This window comes from Ctenopharyngodon idella, chromosome 8 (genome assembly GCF_019924925.1).
Source record: "Ctenopharyngodon idella isolate HZGC_01 chromosome 8, HZGC01, whole genome shotgun sequence".
Classification (NCBI taxonomy): Eukaryota; Metazoa; Chordata; class Actinopteri; order Cypriniformes; family Xenocyprididae; genus Ctenopharyngodon; species Ctenopharyngodon idella.
This window is the reverse complement of record NC_067227.1, coordinates 22,964,881-22,980,229: the sequence shown is the minus strand read 5'-3', so window position 1 is coordinate 22,980,229 and position 15,349 is coordinate 22,964,881. Positions and strand designations below refer to the sequence as shown.

Sequence of the window (15,349 nt, the reverse complement as noted above, 5' to 3'; positions counted from 1 at the left end):
CTGACGATGTTACATGCTGTTATGTTGTAAAGGCAAAAGATTTACTTTCCAGGCTGGCACAGAACAGAAGGTCATGCCAGTCTAAACTGATGTAAAGGACTCAAGAATGTCTATTGAGAATTGATGTTACACAAATATTAAATAAAATATACATAGTGCAACAGATTGCCAAAAAAAAAAAAAAAAAAAAAAGGTGAGGTCATCCAAACCACATGCATCCCAATACCACATGCTGCTGACTATCAAATTGTCTTCATTTCAGTTTTCATTTGATATATCCCAACTTAGGATGTCAGACAGAAAACATTGCCAAACAATTTCATGAGGGGAAAAAAATTATATAAAAAATTATATATATATGTGAGACAATGACTTTTCTTTTTTCTTTTCTTTTTTTTTTGGTGTTCGTTATCAGATTTAAGCTCATTAGTGTGGGTATTCAGATGAGAAATGCTGAGTCTTGTACTTATTTCATGCTAGCTGCAGCTAACACTTATTTGAATGGAGGATGGAGCACAAGGCTTAAGGCTGTCTGATATAACCCAGATGGCTGGCAAGTCTTCAGTGCCCTCCATGAGTTCTTGTTCTTCTTTCACCATGGCCTCCAGCTCAGGCATTGCTTCTGGAATCCAGTCTGCCCTGAACTTATCTCGCCTTTCCCAGGGAATCTCCTGCTCTTCCATAGGCTGCTCTCCAAACAGATAATCTACAGGACACAATACAGGTAAGAGCATTCAGTCTCATGCTGTTGTTTTGTTCTTTCAGTATAATGGAGCACTGGTATTTGTATTTAATAAATCTAATAATGTTTTTGCTCAAAGGCTTTTGCATTTTTGGGGGGGATGAGTGTTGACAGCTATTACGATCGAGTTTCAGGAATAACTAATGGCAAAAAAGTTTAAACCAACCTAAGCTAGTTTGTGACTGTCTTACATCCAAATCTATTTGCAAGGTAGACATTTTATCATTCTTTCCCTGGGAACTGAACCCATGACCTTGTTAGCGCCATGGTCTACTGTTTGAGCTTTACAAACAATGTTGCCAAGTCCTTGGTTTTCCCGCGGGATTGTGCTACTTTAACACTGTTGTCGTGGATTGTTTTTCATGTCCACGGGTTGAAGAGACCTCAAATAACATGATATATAGCCCTGGAATGCGAATTTTACCAGGGGAACCCCACCAAATGAGGATTTTACGCAATTTTTACTGGGGGACCCCCCTGAAACGCAATTGGGCTAGTTTTGGGCTAGTTTTGAGTAACAATTGGGCGGGTTTTGTTGTGAAAACCTGGCAACTCTGTTTACAAACAAAGACTTAAAGGTGCAGTATGTAATATTGACAGCTAGTGGTTGAAATGGGTACTGCAGTCCAAATTTAAAATATTGGAGAGAGTTGTTACCCCTCCCCCTCCTCCTCAGACTCGACGCTTACACGGGTTGCCAGACTGAGGACACGCAACTGACAATGAAAGGCGAGGAGAGACTTGTAAGTTGATTAATTGATTTATTATAGAGATTTTTAGATGGTTGCCGAGGCCTTTTAAGTCGGGTAGAATCAGCAATCTCTGACCCAATTCGTTTGCTGGCTTCCATGGCTGCAATATGCTGTGTTTTTCACCAACTGGCCTGTCTTCACCCGGGGTGTCGAAATACTATTAGGTAAATTAGCAGTGGGCGGAATCACACAGACCAAAACAAAAACAGACATTCCAACGCGGAACGCACATTTCAAAGTAAAATAACTGGCTGTAGAATTCTTTTTCAGAGAAATGAGTATGTGAACTTAGCTCCTAAATATCTGCAAGTATATTATGGTATTTTTAATGCTTTAGTACAGTCAAGAAATTGCATACAGCACCTTTAGATTGCTCTCACAGCCTATAGCCTAGCTAAGACCAACAAACCCTCTTAGGATGGTTTATGTTTTTGGCAAAGCAGTCAAGTGTTTTCCAGTTAAAAAGGAACACAATGTAATGCAGCTCATAGAAAACTAGCCAGATAACGTGCAAAGAGGATTTGTAATTCCTTAAGTGGAAAGGGACAGTAGGCATTTGTATGGTTTCCTGTCACATACCTGCCAGATCATGGATGAGATCTTTGATGAGGTGTCTTATGATGGCGAACAGAGTGACGGCTGTCACACTTACAGCCAGCAGCAGATATATTACATGCTTGGGTAGAGTGAGAGGATCATTTTCTGTGGGTTTGTACTCCTTGAAAAAGTCCTCGTCATCAAGACTGTTGTTGTTGTCTAAATCCATAAATGTTGTTTACTCCACTGTGTCTTTAAGTTTAACACCTTAACAACAGCTCGTCAGTTTTCATTCATTTCCTGATGATCTGGATGAAAACAATAATTAAACACCATTATTTAAACAGTATTTTTATTTTATATTATGTTTTGAATGACTTTCTTATGCTCACCAAGGCTGCATTTATTTGATCAAAAATACAGTAAAACAGTATTGTGAAATATTATTACAATTTAAAATGACCTTTTTCTATTTTAACATATTTTAAAATGTAATAATTAATTGCAGAGCTGAATTTTCAGCATCATTACTCCAGTCTTCAGTGTCACATGATCCTTCAGAAATCATTCTAATATCCTGATTTGCTGCTCAAGAAACATTTCTTATTATTATCATCAATGTTGAAAACAGTTCTGCTGCTTGATATTTTTTGTGGAAATTGCAGTACTTTTTTTAGACCGAGTTCAAAAGAACAGCATTTATTTAAAATAAAAATCTTTTTTAACATTATAAATTTACTGTCGCTTTATCCAATGCAATTTAATGCATCCTTGCTGAATAAAAGTATTAATTTCTTTCCAAATAAGAAAAAGAGAATTAGAATGTTACGGTTTATACTGTCTTTAACAGAGTATATTATAATAATGCAAACTTATTTTAGGTTGGTTAAGATTAGGGTTGGACTAGTGATTAGAGGTAGGGTTATATACAGTATCTGAATCTCAGTATCAGTATAGCCATGTTTATGGTCAGATAATATGTTGTTTACATACCCCACAAAGCTTTTTTCCCCTCATTGACAGACACTTGGCCTCTTTCTCTCTCTCTTTCTGATGCTGAATGCTCCTCAGCCGTCTTCTTTCTCGTTGCATATTCAGAAAATCACAACCAAAGATGTCACAGAATGATAATTTCTCTGAATGACTGTTTGTTCTTTAGTGGGACCGGGACTTCCCTCAGACCTCAAGTACTTTAACAGCAGAAGATAATCAAGCTAATGTGCTTACACCACGTAAGGGGAAGCCTTGAGCCAGGATTTAGTCTCTTTTTTCTATTAGATGTCAACGTCTCAACACCTGTTGGTGTATTCTAAAGAACAGTGGAACCAATGACGTCAATGAAAACGCAATTGTCATGTTGTCATTATTTATCATCATTGCCAAAGAAATCTGCCTACGTTTCTAAAACATATAGGTTTCTGTTAAAACAGACTGTGGTCTTAAATGCAATATAGTCGTGTGTTTTTAAGTGCTTTTTGTGGTTACATCTAAATTAAGTGGTTTAATTAAAGTCAAAATATTATTACTTTTTCTGAACAAATATGATCTTATTATTGTAAAATGTATGAGTCAGCCTGACTTCATAACATTACACCAACCAAAGTATTTGTAATGGTTAGATCAAGTAGCAGCAACTTCTCAATGTTACAAATGAACATATCCACATTCCACAAGCCCAAACATATGGTCACGTGGATCACAGGATGTACGAATTGCTTGTAACTTTAAAAAGATTTGTACATTCATTGACTTTAGGGAACAAAAGGTGAGCACACAGCACCCTCTGTCTGTGCTGAAGCAGTGCGTGCTAATCGTGCTAATCATGCTAATCCGCATCAAGAGAGTACAGGATGACAATTGCCATGTAAACAACTGAGTACTCACTATATTGTAATCATTTATTGCAGGAATAAGATACATGCAAAAGAGTAAGACAGATATTGACAATATCTGTGCATCTATTTTGCTAAATCTAGAAAAAAAATATTAATAAAAACGATTTTTTTCTACAGACTTTAAAGCTCATAATAAGCTTTGTATTTTTTGGTAAATTACAACAGATGGAAATGAGCAGCACTTACAAAGAAAGATTTTAGAGACTAGGGAGGTTATACAAGAGATTTACGGCTTGCAGAGATGGACTAATGGATAAAAGAAAGAAAGAAAGAAAGAAAGAGAGAGAGGGTTGTTCATAAATGAATTCAGTAACACCTTTTTAACCTCATGAATTGTCAAATACAGAGAATTTAAATCCTGGTAGAAATCCAGTCCGTCCACTTCTGAGTCGGTTCCTCCTTTGTTCTTATTTTGTCTTCCTCATCCCTCCTTCCTTCTTTCCCTCCGGCAGATTTTAATTCTTCTTCCTCTTCTTCTTCATTGTCGGGGTCATAACCAAGTCCTTGATCTGTGTGATAAAAGAAATGTTATGTCTTCAGATGTAGATATATGAGCTAATAAGACCAGAGGCCAGTCAATGTGCTCTGAAGTAGCCTGATATGATTCTCTTAATCCCAATTTAATCCTCTGGCTGACATCTCGCTGACTCTGATATTCTATTGCTGGTAATGGCAGCTGTCTTTCATGAAGGTGAAAGCGTTTAATCAAGGGTTAGCTATGCTGTAATCCACCTAATCCTGTCTGAGATGCACTCTCAAGAAGGAGTGTGCTGCATTTTCTGTAAAGCTGCTTTTGAAAACTAAACTTGAATTGAATTGTGTGTGTGTGTGTGTGTGTGTGTGTGTGTGTGTGTTTAAGGAGGTTTAAATGGCATTTTACACCAATTATAATTTATACTGAAACAAAAATGTGCCATAATTATTCCACTTATTTCCTGTGTATGATAATAGACTGATAACGCAACATCTGAGATAAAGCAGGTGGTGGAGCAAAAAGCTAAAGGAACAAATAACTAAAGACTAGTTTGTGATTAATACTCCAAAAGAGCTCAGCAAGTCCATGATCAGATAGATCAGAAAGAGAAATTTACAGACAGTATAAGACCTTTCTGTTAGTGAAAGGTTTTAGCCATAATTGGTGTCATAACACAAATGATCTACAACCTGCATTGCCATTCAGAAGTTTGGGTTCAGTAAGATTTTAATGTCTCATGCTCACCAGGGCTGCATTTATTTGATCAAACATACAGAAAATCTGTGATTTTGTGAATTATATTTACAAGTAATATATTTAAAAATGTCATTTTTTTTTCCTGTGATGGCAAAGCTGAATTTTCAGCATCATTACTCCAGTGATTTAGTGCTCAATAATCAGTTCTTATTATTATCAATGTTGAAAACAGTTGGCCTGCTTAATATTTTCTATTTATTTGAAATGTATTAATGTCTTTACTATAAATTTTGATCAATTTAGTGCATCTTTGTGAAATAAAAGTATTAATTTCTTAAAAAAAAAATATATATATATACTGACTTACTGGCACCAAACTTAGGACCATATTTAACAGGTCAAGACATAATGCTGCAAGACAATTGACTAATAACATTAATGCTACTCACTTAGACCGTAATTTCCTCAAGTTTGGGTGCATCCTTGATCTTCTTGCAGAACACCTGAGACAGAAGAAAGTTCCAGTAGACAACAGTTAAACTTGTGTTGGCAGTCACTATGCCGATCAATATGGGATCCATGTCTTATTTTAGCTGTTGTGGCTTTCTCCCAGAGGCTGATGCTGCACAAACTCTCTCAGAGTCTCTGACTGACTGACTGACAGGCAGAAGAAGAGCTTGTGTGTTTGAGCCAGTGATCCAGACAGATCTGATCCTCTATGAGTCACATGATATGATATTATTCATCTCTCTGCCATCTCTAATGTTACTTTATGCCTGTTGTTGTTACACAGCTTCTGAAAGCAAAAATGTATGTACTCAGGGTAGGGTTTTTATTATTATTAATTTTTTGTATATATACGTACCTTTAAGTTTAGACTACACAGGCTATTGATCATGCCTAGCGAAAAAACCAATTTCAATATAGTTAAATTAACACAATCTTTGTGACAACATGCCCCATAGCAGTCATGATGGAACCTATACAATGATTTTGAGAAGAATACTTAATCTAAAATGAAAAGGACATTGTCCATAGCATTCACTACATTCACTTTTATTGTTACCATTAAGATTGGGGTCAGTAAGATTTTTTTTATTTTTTTTTTTTAAAGAAATTAATACTTTTATTTAGCAAGGATGCATTAAATTGATCAAAAGTGACAGTGAAGAGTTTTACATTGTTACAATTTCAAATAAATGCTGTTCTTTTAAACTCTCTATTCATCAAAGAATCCTGGAAAAAAAAGTATCATGGTATCCAAAAAATATCAAGCAGCACAACTGTTTTCAACAGTGATTAATAATAATATATATAAAAAAATTCTTGAGCAGCAATTCAGCATATTAGAATGATTTCTGAAGGATCATGTGACACTGAAGACTGAAGTAATGACTTCAGCTTTGCCATCACAGGAATAAATTGTATTTTAAAATATATTAATTGTAAATATATTTCACAATATTACTGTTTTTGCCAATTTTTTTAGCAAATAAGAGAAAACATTAAAAAATCTTACCGACCCCAACTTTTTTTTTAACAGTAGTGCCATTTAATGGCTTTTTAGAAAAAGTTGAGATACTAAAACATTCAGGAAACAATAAAAATGGAAATAGTAACAGAAAAATATGAAATTATTTTGATAATATTGTCCTCCAATTTTGTGCAGAACAAAAGATAACAAAAACTGAAAATGTTACCTGGAAGTAAACCAGTCCCTGGAGAGTTGGAGTCACGGAATATTTGCTCAAATCAGATTATTCAAATGGCAAGATTTTTTTTTTTTTTTTTCCAAGTTTTCTGTATTAAATAAAAATATGCAAGACACAAAAAACTCTACCCTAACCTTCTCTATACAGAACTACATGCAGGGTGTGTTAGCTAAGCAGGGTTGTCTTTTTCGGGTTCATCATCAACCTTCTTATGAAAGGCTTCTGTCAGGATGAAGATCCAGTATGCAATGGTGATGGAGGTATTAATTGTCACGATGCCAATCATGAAGGGGTGTAGCATGTTTGCAAGTTTAGCCCTGACTGCTGTCTACAGCGTTTCTCTGCTTTATGTTACTTTTAGTCTTTTTCCTGCAGCTTGGTCCTGCCTTTTCATCAGTATGTGGTCTTCTCTCCTCCCCCAAGCTCAAATGAGGCTTAAAATGTTCAGAGCCTTTGCTGAGCACAACATTCCAGGTTCGTCACCCTCCACCCACACTATCATCATTAAATTAGCAGTGCACATGTACTTTTATCTATGTAACTGCGCAATAACTGGCCAAATTAGTTTTTTTTAAGTTTGATTATGCAGATATAAAATGGATTCTATAGATACAAATGTAATCAGAGTGCAATACTTCACATTTGTTTGTATATAGTAATTGTTTGATATGCTAGATAGGGATGATCACTTAAGGATTAGAGCATTTGGATTTTAATTCCATGTGTGCTTCTTTAAAGAAGACTCTTATTGAATGAGATAGACCGCTGTGTGGATTAGTAAGTCAGAGCGTACTGTTATACATGTCTCTTAGCTGTGCTAATCACCCCGGCTCATAAGAAACTTAATTAGCGATATCACAAATATGTATGACAGTGTTAAAGTTTAAAGACAGAATAAGACAAGCCTATGTGGTCAAATAAACGCTTTTATTATGTAAAGGTTTTCCTGCATTTTCAAGGAAGGAATTTTAGATTTATCTGAAGAAACAAACAGTGTATATTAAATATTTGAAAAGCATTCAAAATGCTTTCACTAGAGTTTGAAATATGGATCGGCTGTGAAACATTAACATCACTGAGCGCTTTGCAGTCTGAGCAGTCCATCTGCGTACTGGAACTGCGAGCTGTTCTCATACTCAAGCATGTCCAGCGCCACCTCACAACTCTCCTTTACCACCCGCTCCTGGTCCTTCCTGTAGCGCTCTAGGATCTGTAAACATGCCTCCTTCCCGATGGAGCCCAGCGCCTCGGCACACTCGTGTCTGACCATGGCATTCTCATCCGTCTTCTCCAAAGCTGCCTGCAGCTGAGGGATGCTGGCCTCGTGTTGGATCTGACCCAAGACATAACCGATCTCATGGCGGAACAAGGCACTGCTGCACTGAAGACCTAAAAGAAATTTTTAAAAGAAATTCTTTTTTTTCCAGCAGATACATTAAATTGATCAAAAGTCACAGTAATGATGTTACAAAGTATTTCTATTTTTATTTTTTTTATTTTTTTTATTTTTTAACTATTCTTCAAAAAATCCTAACAAAATATATCACAGTTTTCATAAAAAATATTAAGCAGCTTAAAATTAATTTAATTAATTTAATGTAACAAACGTTTTCAACATTGATGACAATAAGAAATAATTCTTGAGCATCAGTATATTACAAAGATTTCTGAACGATCATGTGATACTGAAGACTTAAGTAATGATCCTGAAAATTCAGCTTTGCTATCACTGGAATAAATTACATTATATATTATATAAATATATTAAAATAGAAAACAGTTATTTTAAATTGTAATAATATTTCCCAATATTACTATTTTTACTGTAATTTTTGATCATTGGTCAGCATAAGAGACTTCATACAAAAACTAGTGATGCACTGATTATTATTATTATTATTTTTTTTTTCAAGCAAACTGGCTGATTCTAATTTTGTTCTTTGTTTAAGCAAATTTATTTGTTGTTGCTCTAAACAAACAATTTTGTAGCCATTTGAAATTACCGGTAACCACTGCATTTTAATCATGATCCAAACAAAGACTTTAGATTTGTGAAATTACGCTACATAAGACACCTGAAAAAAACAAACAACAGATGGACTGAATGAAAATGCAAATTCACTCTCTGCTAGTAGGTAGTGCTTATGAAACAATATGTTTATAAATGTGCTTATGAACACTACGGTGCTAAGAGGAAAGGACTTTTTTTTTTTGAAGATATTTTTTGAAGATATATCTTCCTTCAGAGATATAAACCCCCACCCCCAATGCAATAATTATATTTTTCTTCCAATATTTCAAGCATTGCAAACAACGAGCTAGCTGTGCCTGGTACAGTATTTTCTCTGCTGGCACATTTTTGTTCTCCTCTTTGCATCTGTGTTCAGTGTGTCCCGGCTCTGTCTGGCCTGTGTTAACATCCTGTTTACAGACTTGTAATATTTCCACATAAATTACATTTTGGGAAATGATTGCAATGCAGTTTGCGTGCAAGTCTAGAATAAAGATCAGTCAGGATAAAACTAAAATACCATCCGGTTCTGATTTAAAGCCAGTCGACATCTCTAACAAAAGCATTTAAAAATCTTTCAGACCTCAAACCTTTGAATATTTACAATTTTTTTTTTAACTTTTGTTCAAACGTTCTTGATGTGACCTAGCATTATGTTTAGATAGAGCTCAGTTCAAATCTTTCTCACCATCTCCAAGAGCCAGAACAGCCTCTTCAGTCCCAAGATTCCTCAGGGCAAACATAGCTCTATAGCGATCGAACAGCGACAGGCTTTCGTCTAAGAGCTGCACCCTCAGTTCCGAGACACTTTTTCTTGGGGCTGGGGGTGCGGGGTCCACGGAGGAGTAGGGGTTCTCATCTGTCCCGTTTGCTGTCTTATCCCCACCATTCATGAACCACTCCAGCCTTCTGACTGCCAGCTGACATGTTTCTGCCACCTTTACAAAAAAAATGTGCGGCAGGACATTGTAGAGTAGGAGTGGGAATCACCAGATGTCCCACAATACGATATTATCACCATTCTTAAGCCACAATACCATATTATTGCAATTTTAAACATCTTGTGATATGCTGGGTATTGCAATAACAATATTTTTGCAACTGCAAATGTCACCAAAGAAAAACTTTGTCCATATGTTTTGATTTAATAATATAAATTTGTCTGTCTGTTCTCATCTTCATATCCATCTCCTTTCTCCCAATATTTTAGTTCCTTATATTTTAGATATATATTACTAATAGAAATTACAGTTGTCAAATAAAAACGATTGTACATTTCAACATTTGCCCACTCAATTCAATGTATTTGTTATTACAATACATATTGTTCTACGCTGTTTTTATTAACACCCTAATGAACAAGTCAAAGGTGACAATATGCTTTATGCTCCTTTTCAGTTATGAAATGTAATTATGTGCTAAATCAAATTTATATTGTTGTTTTAGGAAGATACATAAATTTGCCATTAACATACTACTTAAAAACGTAACACTTGGCCACTAGATGGCACTATGAGATTTTTTTCATTGTGAAATAGCACAACATTTGCAATCCCAAACCAAAATTCAAGCCATGAAAAGATCTATACATGGCGTCTATGTATATTGATACAATATACCCATGCAAAATATCACAGTACTATGCTGTAATGATCCCCCACCTCTATTCTAGGAGTTAGTGTAACAATGAATGGGGAACAGATTTATGGGTTTACTGTACCTCAATAACTGGATCTTCTGCATATTTCTTCAATAAATCTAAGACTTTGGGATTTCCAATGGCTCCCAATGCTTCCCCTAATATTGAAAATATAATAAAAACACTAAATATGACTTCTCCAAGAAAAAAATGAAGGAGAATGTCTCTCTGTAATTCTCACCTGCTTCATGTCTGACCATTGGCTCTTGATTAGTGTCTTTCAGGACCGTCTCTAGGATAGGAATGGCCCGCTCGTCTTGCATTTGTCCGAGGCAGTATGCCAGCTCATGCTTCAGAAGTGCAGATTCATCCACAAAAGCTTCACTGATCCATTTAATGGCCTCTGCTCCACCAAGGTTGCGGAGAGTAAAAAGTGCTCTAAAGCGAGTTGTCAGGTCCTGCTTCGGGTTGACGAGAATGCTCCCCACCGCACCTATATCCTTATCATTTGCCATGAGTAAGGTCTGGTTGATGTCCTTATGACCAGGTTAAACTGAGTACTCCAGAAAGCAGTATATATAGAACCTAAATTAAAAAAAAAAAAATTATGATTGAAAAATGATGATTCAAAACCTTGTGAGCTGCCTACTTAGACAGCATTTTTGAGCTTCATAGGCTGCAAACAAATCTGATCTTTAGGAATTAACTGTGTCATCTTTTATGTTATGGCATGATGTCATAATGATATCTGATTTTGATTTACTCATTATTCTGGAAGGATTTAGAAAGTGATATTAATAGAAATGTGTGTATTCGATGTGCTTTTTTTATTTTCAGAATGACATTTTGTAATGTAAAAAAATTACACAATTATAAGATACATTATCCAACAAAATACCATATACATAAAAAGAATGGGCTGTTTGCAAACCAGATTTTTTACATTTTATAAATGACTTTGGGACCCTTTGGAACGAACTAGAAAAAGGAAAACCCTTTATGTTATAAAAGTACTGAACTGTATGTATCTTGTAATTTCATAAGTCTAATGATTCAGCTAAAAAGAATCATTTTGAAGTGTTTCGTGAACAAATTGTTTAGACTGGTTATAAGAACAGGTTCAACTAATTCACTGAAAAGATCCGACTCAAAATAACGATTCATTCACGAATGGTTGGCAACACGGGTAATGCCATGAGTCTATACAAAAGTAACTGAGAGTAGCTGTCAGTGTGGACAAAAGAGGTGCTCGTGCTAAATAATGTTGACTAGACAGACGAGTTAATGTGGTTTTAAACAGAGCCATGGTGTTGCCAATGTTAAAGCCTTTTTTTTCACCATAGTGCGTCTCTCTGCCAGCAGTACACATGCGTCAATTTGTTTCACTGCTAACTAGCGTGTTATGCAGCAGGCAAAAACACTACAATGTTAATGACAACATGACGCTAACCGAGTTTACAGACTGATTAATTATAGTGTTTAAATTATTTGTATATTGAACTTACTACAAGCAGAGATGTTGTTTTTTCACTCATATGGTATTCTCCATGTACCTCCCCATGCCGTCCACGCAAAGAGGAACTGTTTTACTCGTTATCCAGCAGTTGTGGAATTACACGCATTTGTCTAGCGCCACCTAATGGATTGGAGTGAAACCAATGTTACATTTGTAAACAAACAGTAAGTATATATATGAAGACTTAAGATGCAAAAGCCTTTAAGTGCCATCTGAAATTTTCTTCTAAAATGAGCGTTTTTAATCAGGCTCCTATGTTTAGATTCAGTAATGTCACTTCAACGGCAATCAATAAGTCCTTTTCATTGTCATTAAAGTGAAATAACTGAACATAAACACAGGAGCCTGATAAAAATGATCATTTTAGATGAAAATTTCACATGCAACTTAGAAGTTTGCGGAGGGTCCCAACCCTGGTTGAGAACCACTCATTTACATTGTTCCAAACCTGTAAGACTTTCTTCTTTTACATGCGAGGAGAAATCATGAAAAATGTTGATGCAGCACATAAATTCTAGGAAAGTCAATGTGGACTGAGAAACCCAGTCCCTAACATCACAATTAACATCTTTTATGTTCCAAGGACTAAAATTTAAAGTGATATTTCACCCAAAAATTACATTTCTGTCATCATTTCTTCACCCTCAAGTAGTTCCAAACCTGTATGAATTTCTTTGTGCTGCTGAACACAAAGGAAGATATTTGGAAGAATGTTTGTAACCAAGCAGATCTCACCCCCCATTGACTACCATAGTATTTATTTTTCCTACTATGGTAGTAAATGGGGGGGCGATATCTGTTTGGTTACTGACATTCTTCCAAATGTCTTCCTTTGTGTTCAGCAGAACAAAGAAATTCATACACTTTTAGAACTACTTGAGGGTGAGTAAATGATGACAGAATTTTCATTTTTGGGTGAACTATCCCTTTAAGTCACATGGGTTGGAACATGACGTGAATAAATGATGATTTTTAGGTTTGAAGTCATTCTCAAAATTTTGAAACATGCATTGCCATCAGTAGTTTTGTTTATTTCAACAAAACAGAAATAAAAACATTTAGATAGATTTACTATTTACAATATCAATACATCAGACATCAAATAAAACTTGTCAAGTCAACTGATATAAAAGACATTAAAAGTCATTAATTTATAAAAGTTAATAAAACAAATAACTTCAGAGTCATAAAATACGAGATTGACTTTAAATACATTTAATTTAGACACTCCCTGTCTGCTAAATCATATTAATTTTCAAAATATTAAATGACAGCTAACTATAAACAGACTAATAAAACAATTAGTCAATACACAAGCTATGCCATTCCAGCGCCGTCAGCTTGAGGAGGCTCAGGTACAGGCAGAACTGGGCTGCTTGTTGGAGACTGATCAAGTGTTTTACTCATCTGTTGTTGCTCAAAATAGCTACAGAGCAGAGAACGAACTGCCTCAGCATTTGGATCATCTATATAGACCGTAGAAACGTCTGTGGGCTGTGGACATTCATTCTGACTCAGTGCTTCAACCCACTCCTCTTTAAACGGGCTGTTATGCACATTACAGATATTGTGCAAGATACAGCAAGCTACAGCCATCTTGGATACCAAGTCTAAGTTGCTGTCATTTCTGTTGTGCAGACACTGCCAGCGTGCTTTAAGGCGCTGGAAGGCATGTTCAATGACTTTAAGGCCGTGGTTTAGTTGGATGTTGAAGGTTTGCTGTTGCTGTGTTAGATTCGGCGATGAAGGATAACATTTCAGTAGCCAGGTTTGAAGTGAGTAACCCGCATCCCCCAGCAGCAGGAATCCCAACGGTTGATCCATGAGTTCTTTGGGTGGCTGAGAGCAGAATCCTCCCTGTTCTGCCATAGTCCACAGCTCTGAGCTCTGCAGGATGGTCATGTCATCTGTGCTGCCTGTAAAACCAGAACAAACGTCCCAGAAAGTACCTTGTGCGTTCACCACACCCTGAAGAACCACGGAGTGCCAACCTCTCGGGTTCCAGCAATCCTGCGTGTCCGTGGTAGGTGATTTAACAGGGATGTGAAGGGAATCGATGACTCCAATGCAGTGAGGAAAACCCCACAGTGCATGAAACTGCTCTGCATTTTCTTCAAGTTCATGGTCTGCAGGTAACTGCATGTAGAGGGGTTTCAGTAACAAAATGATGGCTTCACACACCTCCCGCACACACTGACAGACCACAGGGATGGGTACACCGAAGAGTTCACTTAAGAAACAATATTCTGTGCTGGTGGACAAACGCATTAAGGCCATGGCGATACATCTCTCTAGTGTAATGGTCTGTCCGGTTTGTTCTATGTACACTTGCTCGAGCTGAGGCTTGAGTTTGCTGCTCAGAAGAAGGAAGATGTCTCTTGTGACGTGGAACTTGTCAAGCCAGTCTTCTGGTCCAAACTCTGACATCACAACTCTCTCCCACCAGTCTGGGTCTGAAGGAATTGGGACATGATTTTGCAGATCTTCTTCATCTGGTGATGGTGACTAGAGCATATGGACAGAAAAAAAAATAAGTTTACTGTATGGTTCAATTTGGATTTTAAACAATGTCAATAGATTCAAGTCTTAGAAATGCTTTGTAAACATATACAGAAATGACAGTTTACCGTTCTCGTGCTCAAATAATTCTGGAAAAGATGCCTTCGATATCTGATTCGTTTGTGAACTTCAGCTCGCCTTTCTGATATGTAGTTATGGATTTCTTCTTTTCGCCGCCTAATTTTGGATGCAAGCAAATATTTCATCTCCGCAGCATCTCTCGCCTCGTCCGTTTTCAAGTATGAACGTGGCATTTTGTGCGACGTTTAGTAATAAGTGATTGTTTTCGTTATTTAGTGACGTTTGTTCATCATCAAATAAAACAGTAGCACAACAAACGTGTTTCCAACACGCCCATAAACAGCAGTGCGCTAAGGAGTGCCACTTCCGGTCTCCTTCGTTCTTGTCAAAATAAAAGTTTGTTTTCTAACAATGGAAAATGAGAATTAAAAAGCTTAAATCCATTTTTAATTTTAATGACTGATTCCATGGCTAATTTTAGGAATTTACGTTTTTGATACAGCTATTTCAGCATCTCTCACCTCTCTTCTATCTTTCATTTTATTTTATCTTATTTGTGTATCGAGTAATAGCAAAGTCCCTCTTTATACTATAGTCTTTGGTAATAGTATTTAAGCTAATATATTTAAGTATTATTTTGGGTACTTTAATTGAGTTCTGTTAAAACCGATGATGTGTACTATAACTTAATTAAGGAAAAAAAAAAAAAAACCTTTTAATCTATTACAATTTAATGTAGACTTTTTATTACAATTACATGTAGACAAAGTACACGTCAGTCATCGTGACTTAAA

General features: G+C 36.1%; 2 protein-coding genes and 1 long non-coding RNA gene across 3 annotated transcripts; all 3 read right to left on the bottom strand.

The window, feature by feature from the left end:
* Nucleotides 1-3,915: 3,915 nt before the first annotated feature.
* Nucleotides 3,916-6,779, bottom strand: LOC127518209 (uncharacterized). Its single transcript, XR_007931496.1, has 2 exons — nucleotides 5,547-6,779; nucleotides 3,916-4,435 (listed from the first exon to the last, which is right to left on the bottom strand). It is a non-coding gene; the product is annotated as an uncharacterized LOC127518209 (long non-coding RNA).
* A 938-nt stretch (nucleotides 6,780-7,717) lies between these two features.
* On the bottom strand, nucleotides 7,718-12,127 carry dohh (deoxyhypusine hydroxylase/monooxygenase). The gene is made up of 5 exons (XM_051904617.1): nucleotides 11,965-12,127; nucleotides 10,701-11,044; nucleotides 10,541-10,617; nucleotides 9,509-9,758; nucleotides 7,718-8,198 (listed from the first exon to the last, which is right to left on the bottom strand). The coding sequence occupies exons 2-5, from the start codon at nucleotides 10,972-10,974 to the stop codon at nucleotides 7,882-7,884; spliced, it is 918 nt and encodes a 305-aa protein (XP_051760577.1). The 5' UTR covers nucleotides 10,975-11,044; nucleotides 11,965-12,127; the 3' UTR covers nucleotides 7,718-7,881.
* Nucleotides 12,128-12,985: 858 nt separating this feature from the next.
* On the bottom strand, nucleotides 12,986-15,082 carry LOC127517573 (putative nuclease HARBI1). Its single transcript, XM_051903411.1, has 2 exons — nucleotides 14,603-15,082; nucleotides 12,986-14,480 (listed from the first exon to the last, which is right to left on the bottom strand). Exons 1-2 carry the CDS (start codon nucleotides 14,786-14,788, stop codon nucleotides 13,293-13,295), a joined length of 1,374 nt encoding a protein of 457 aa, XP_051759371.1. The 5' UTR covers nucleotides 14,789-15,082; the 3' UTR covers nucleotides 12,986-13,292.
* Nucleotides 15,083-15,349: the final 267 nt, after the last annotated feature.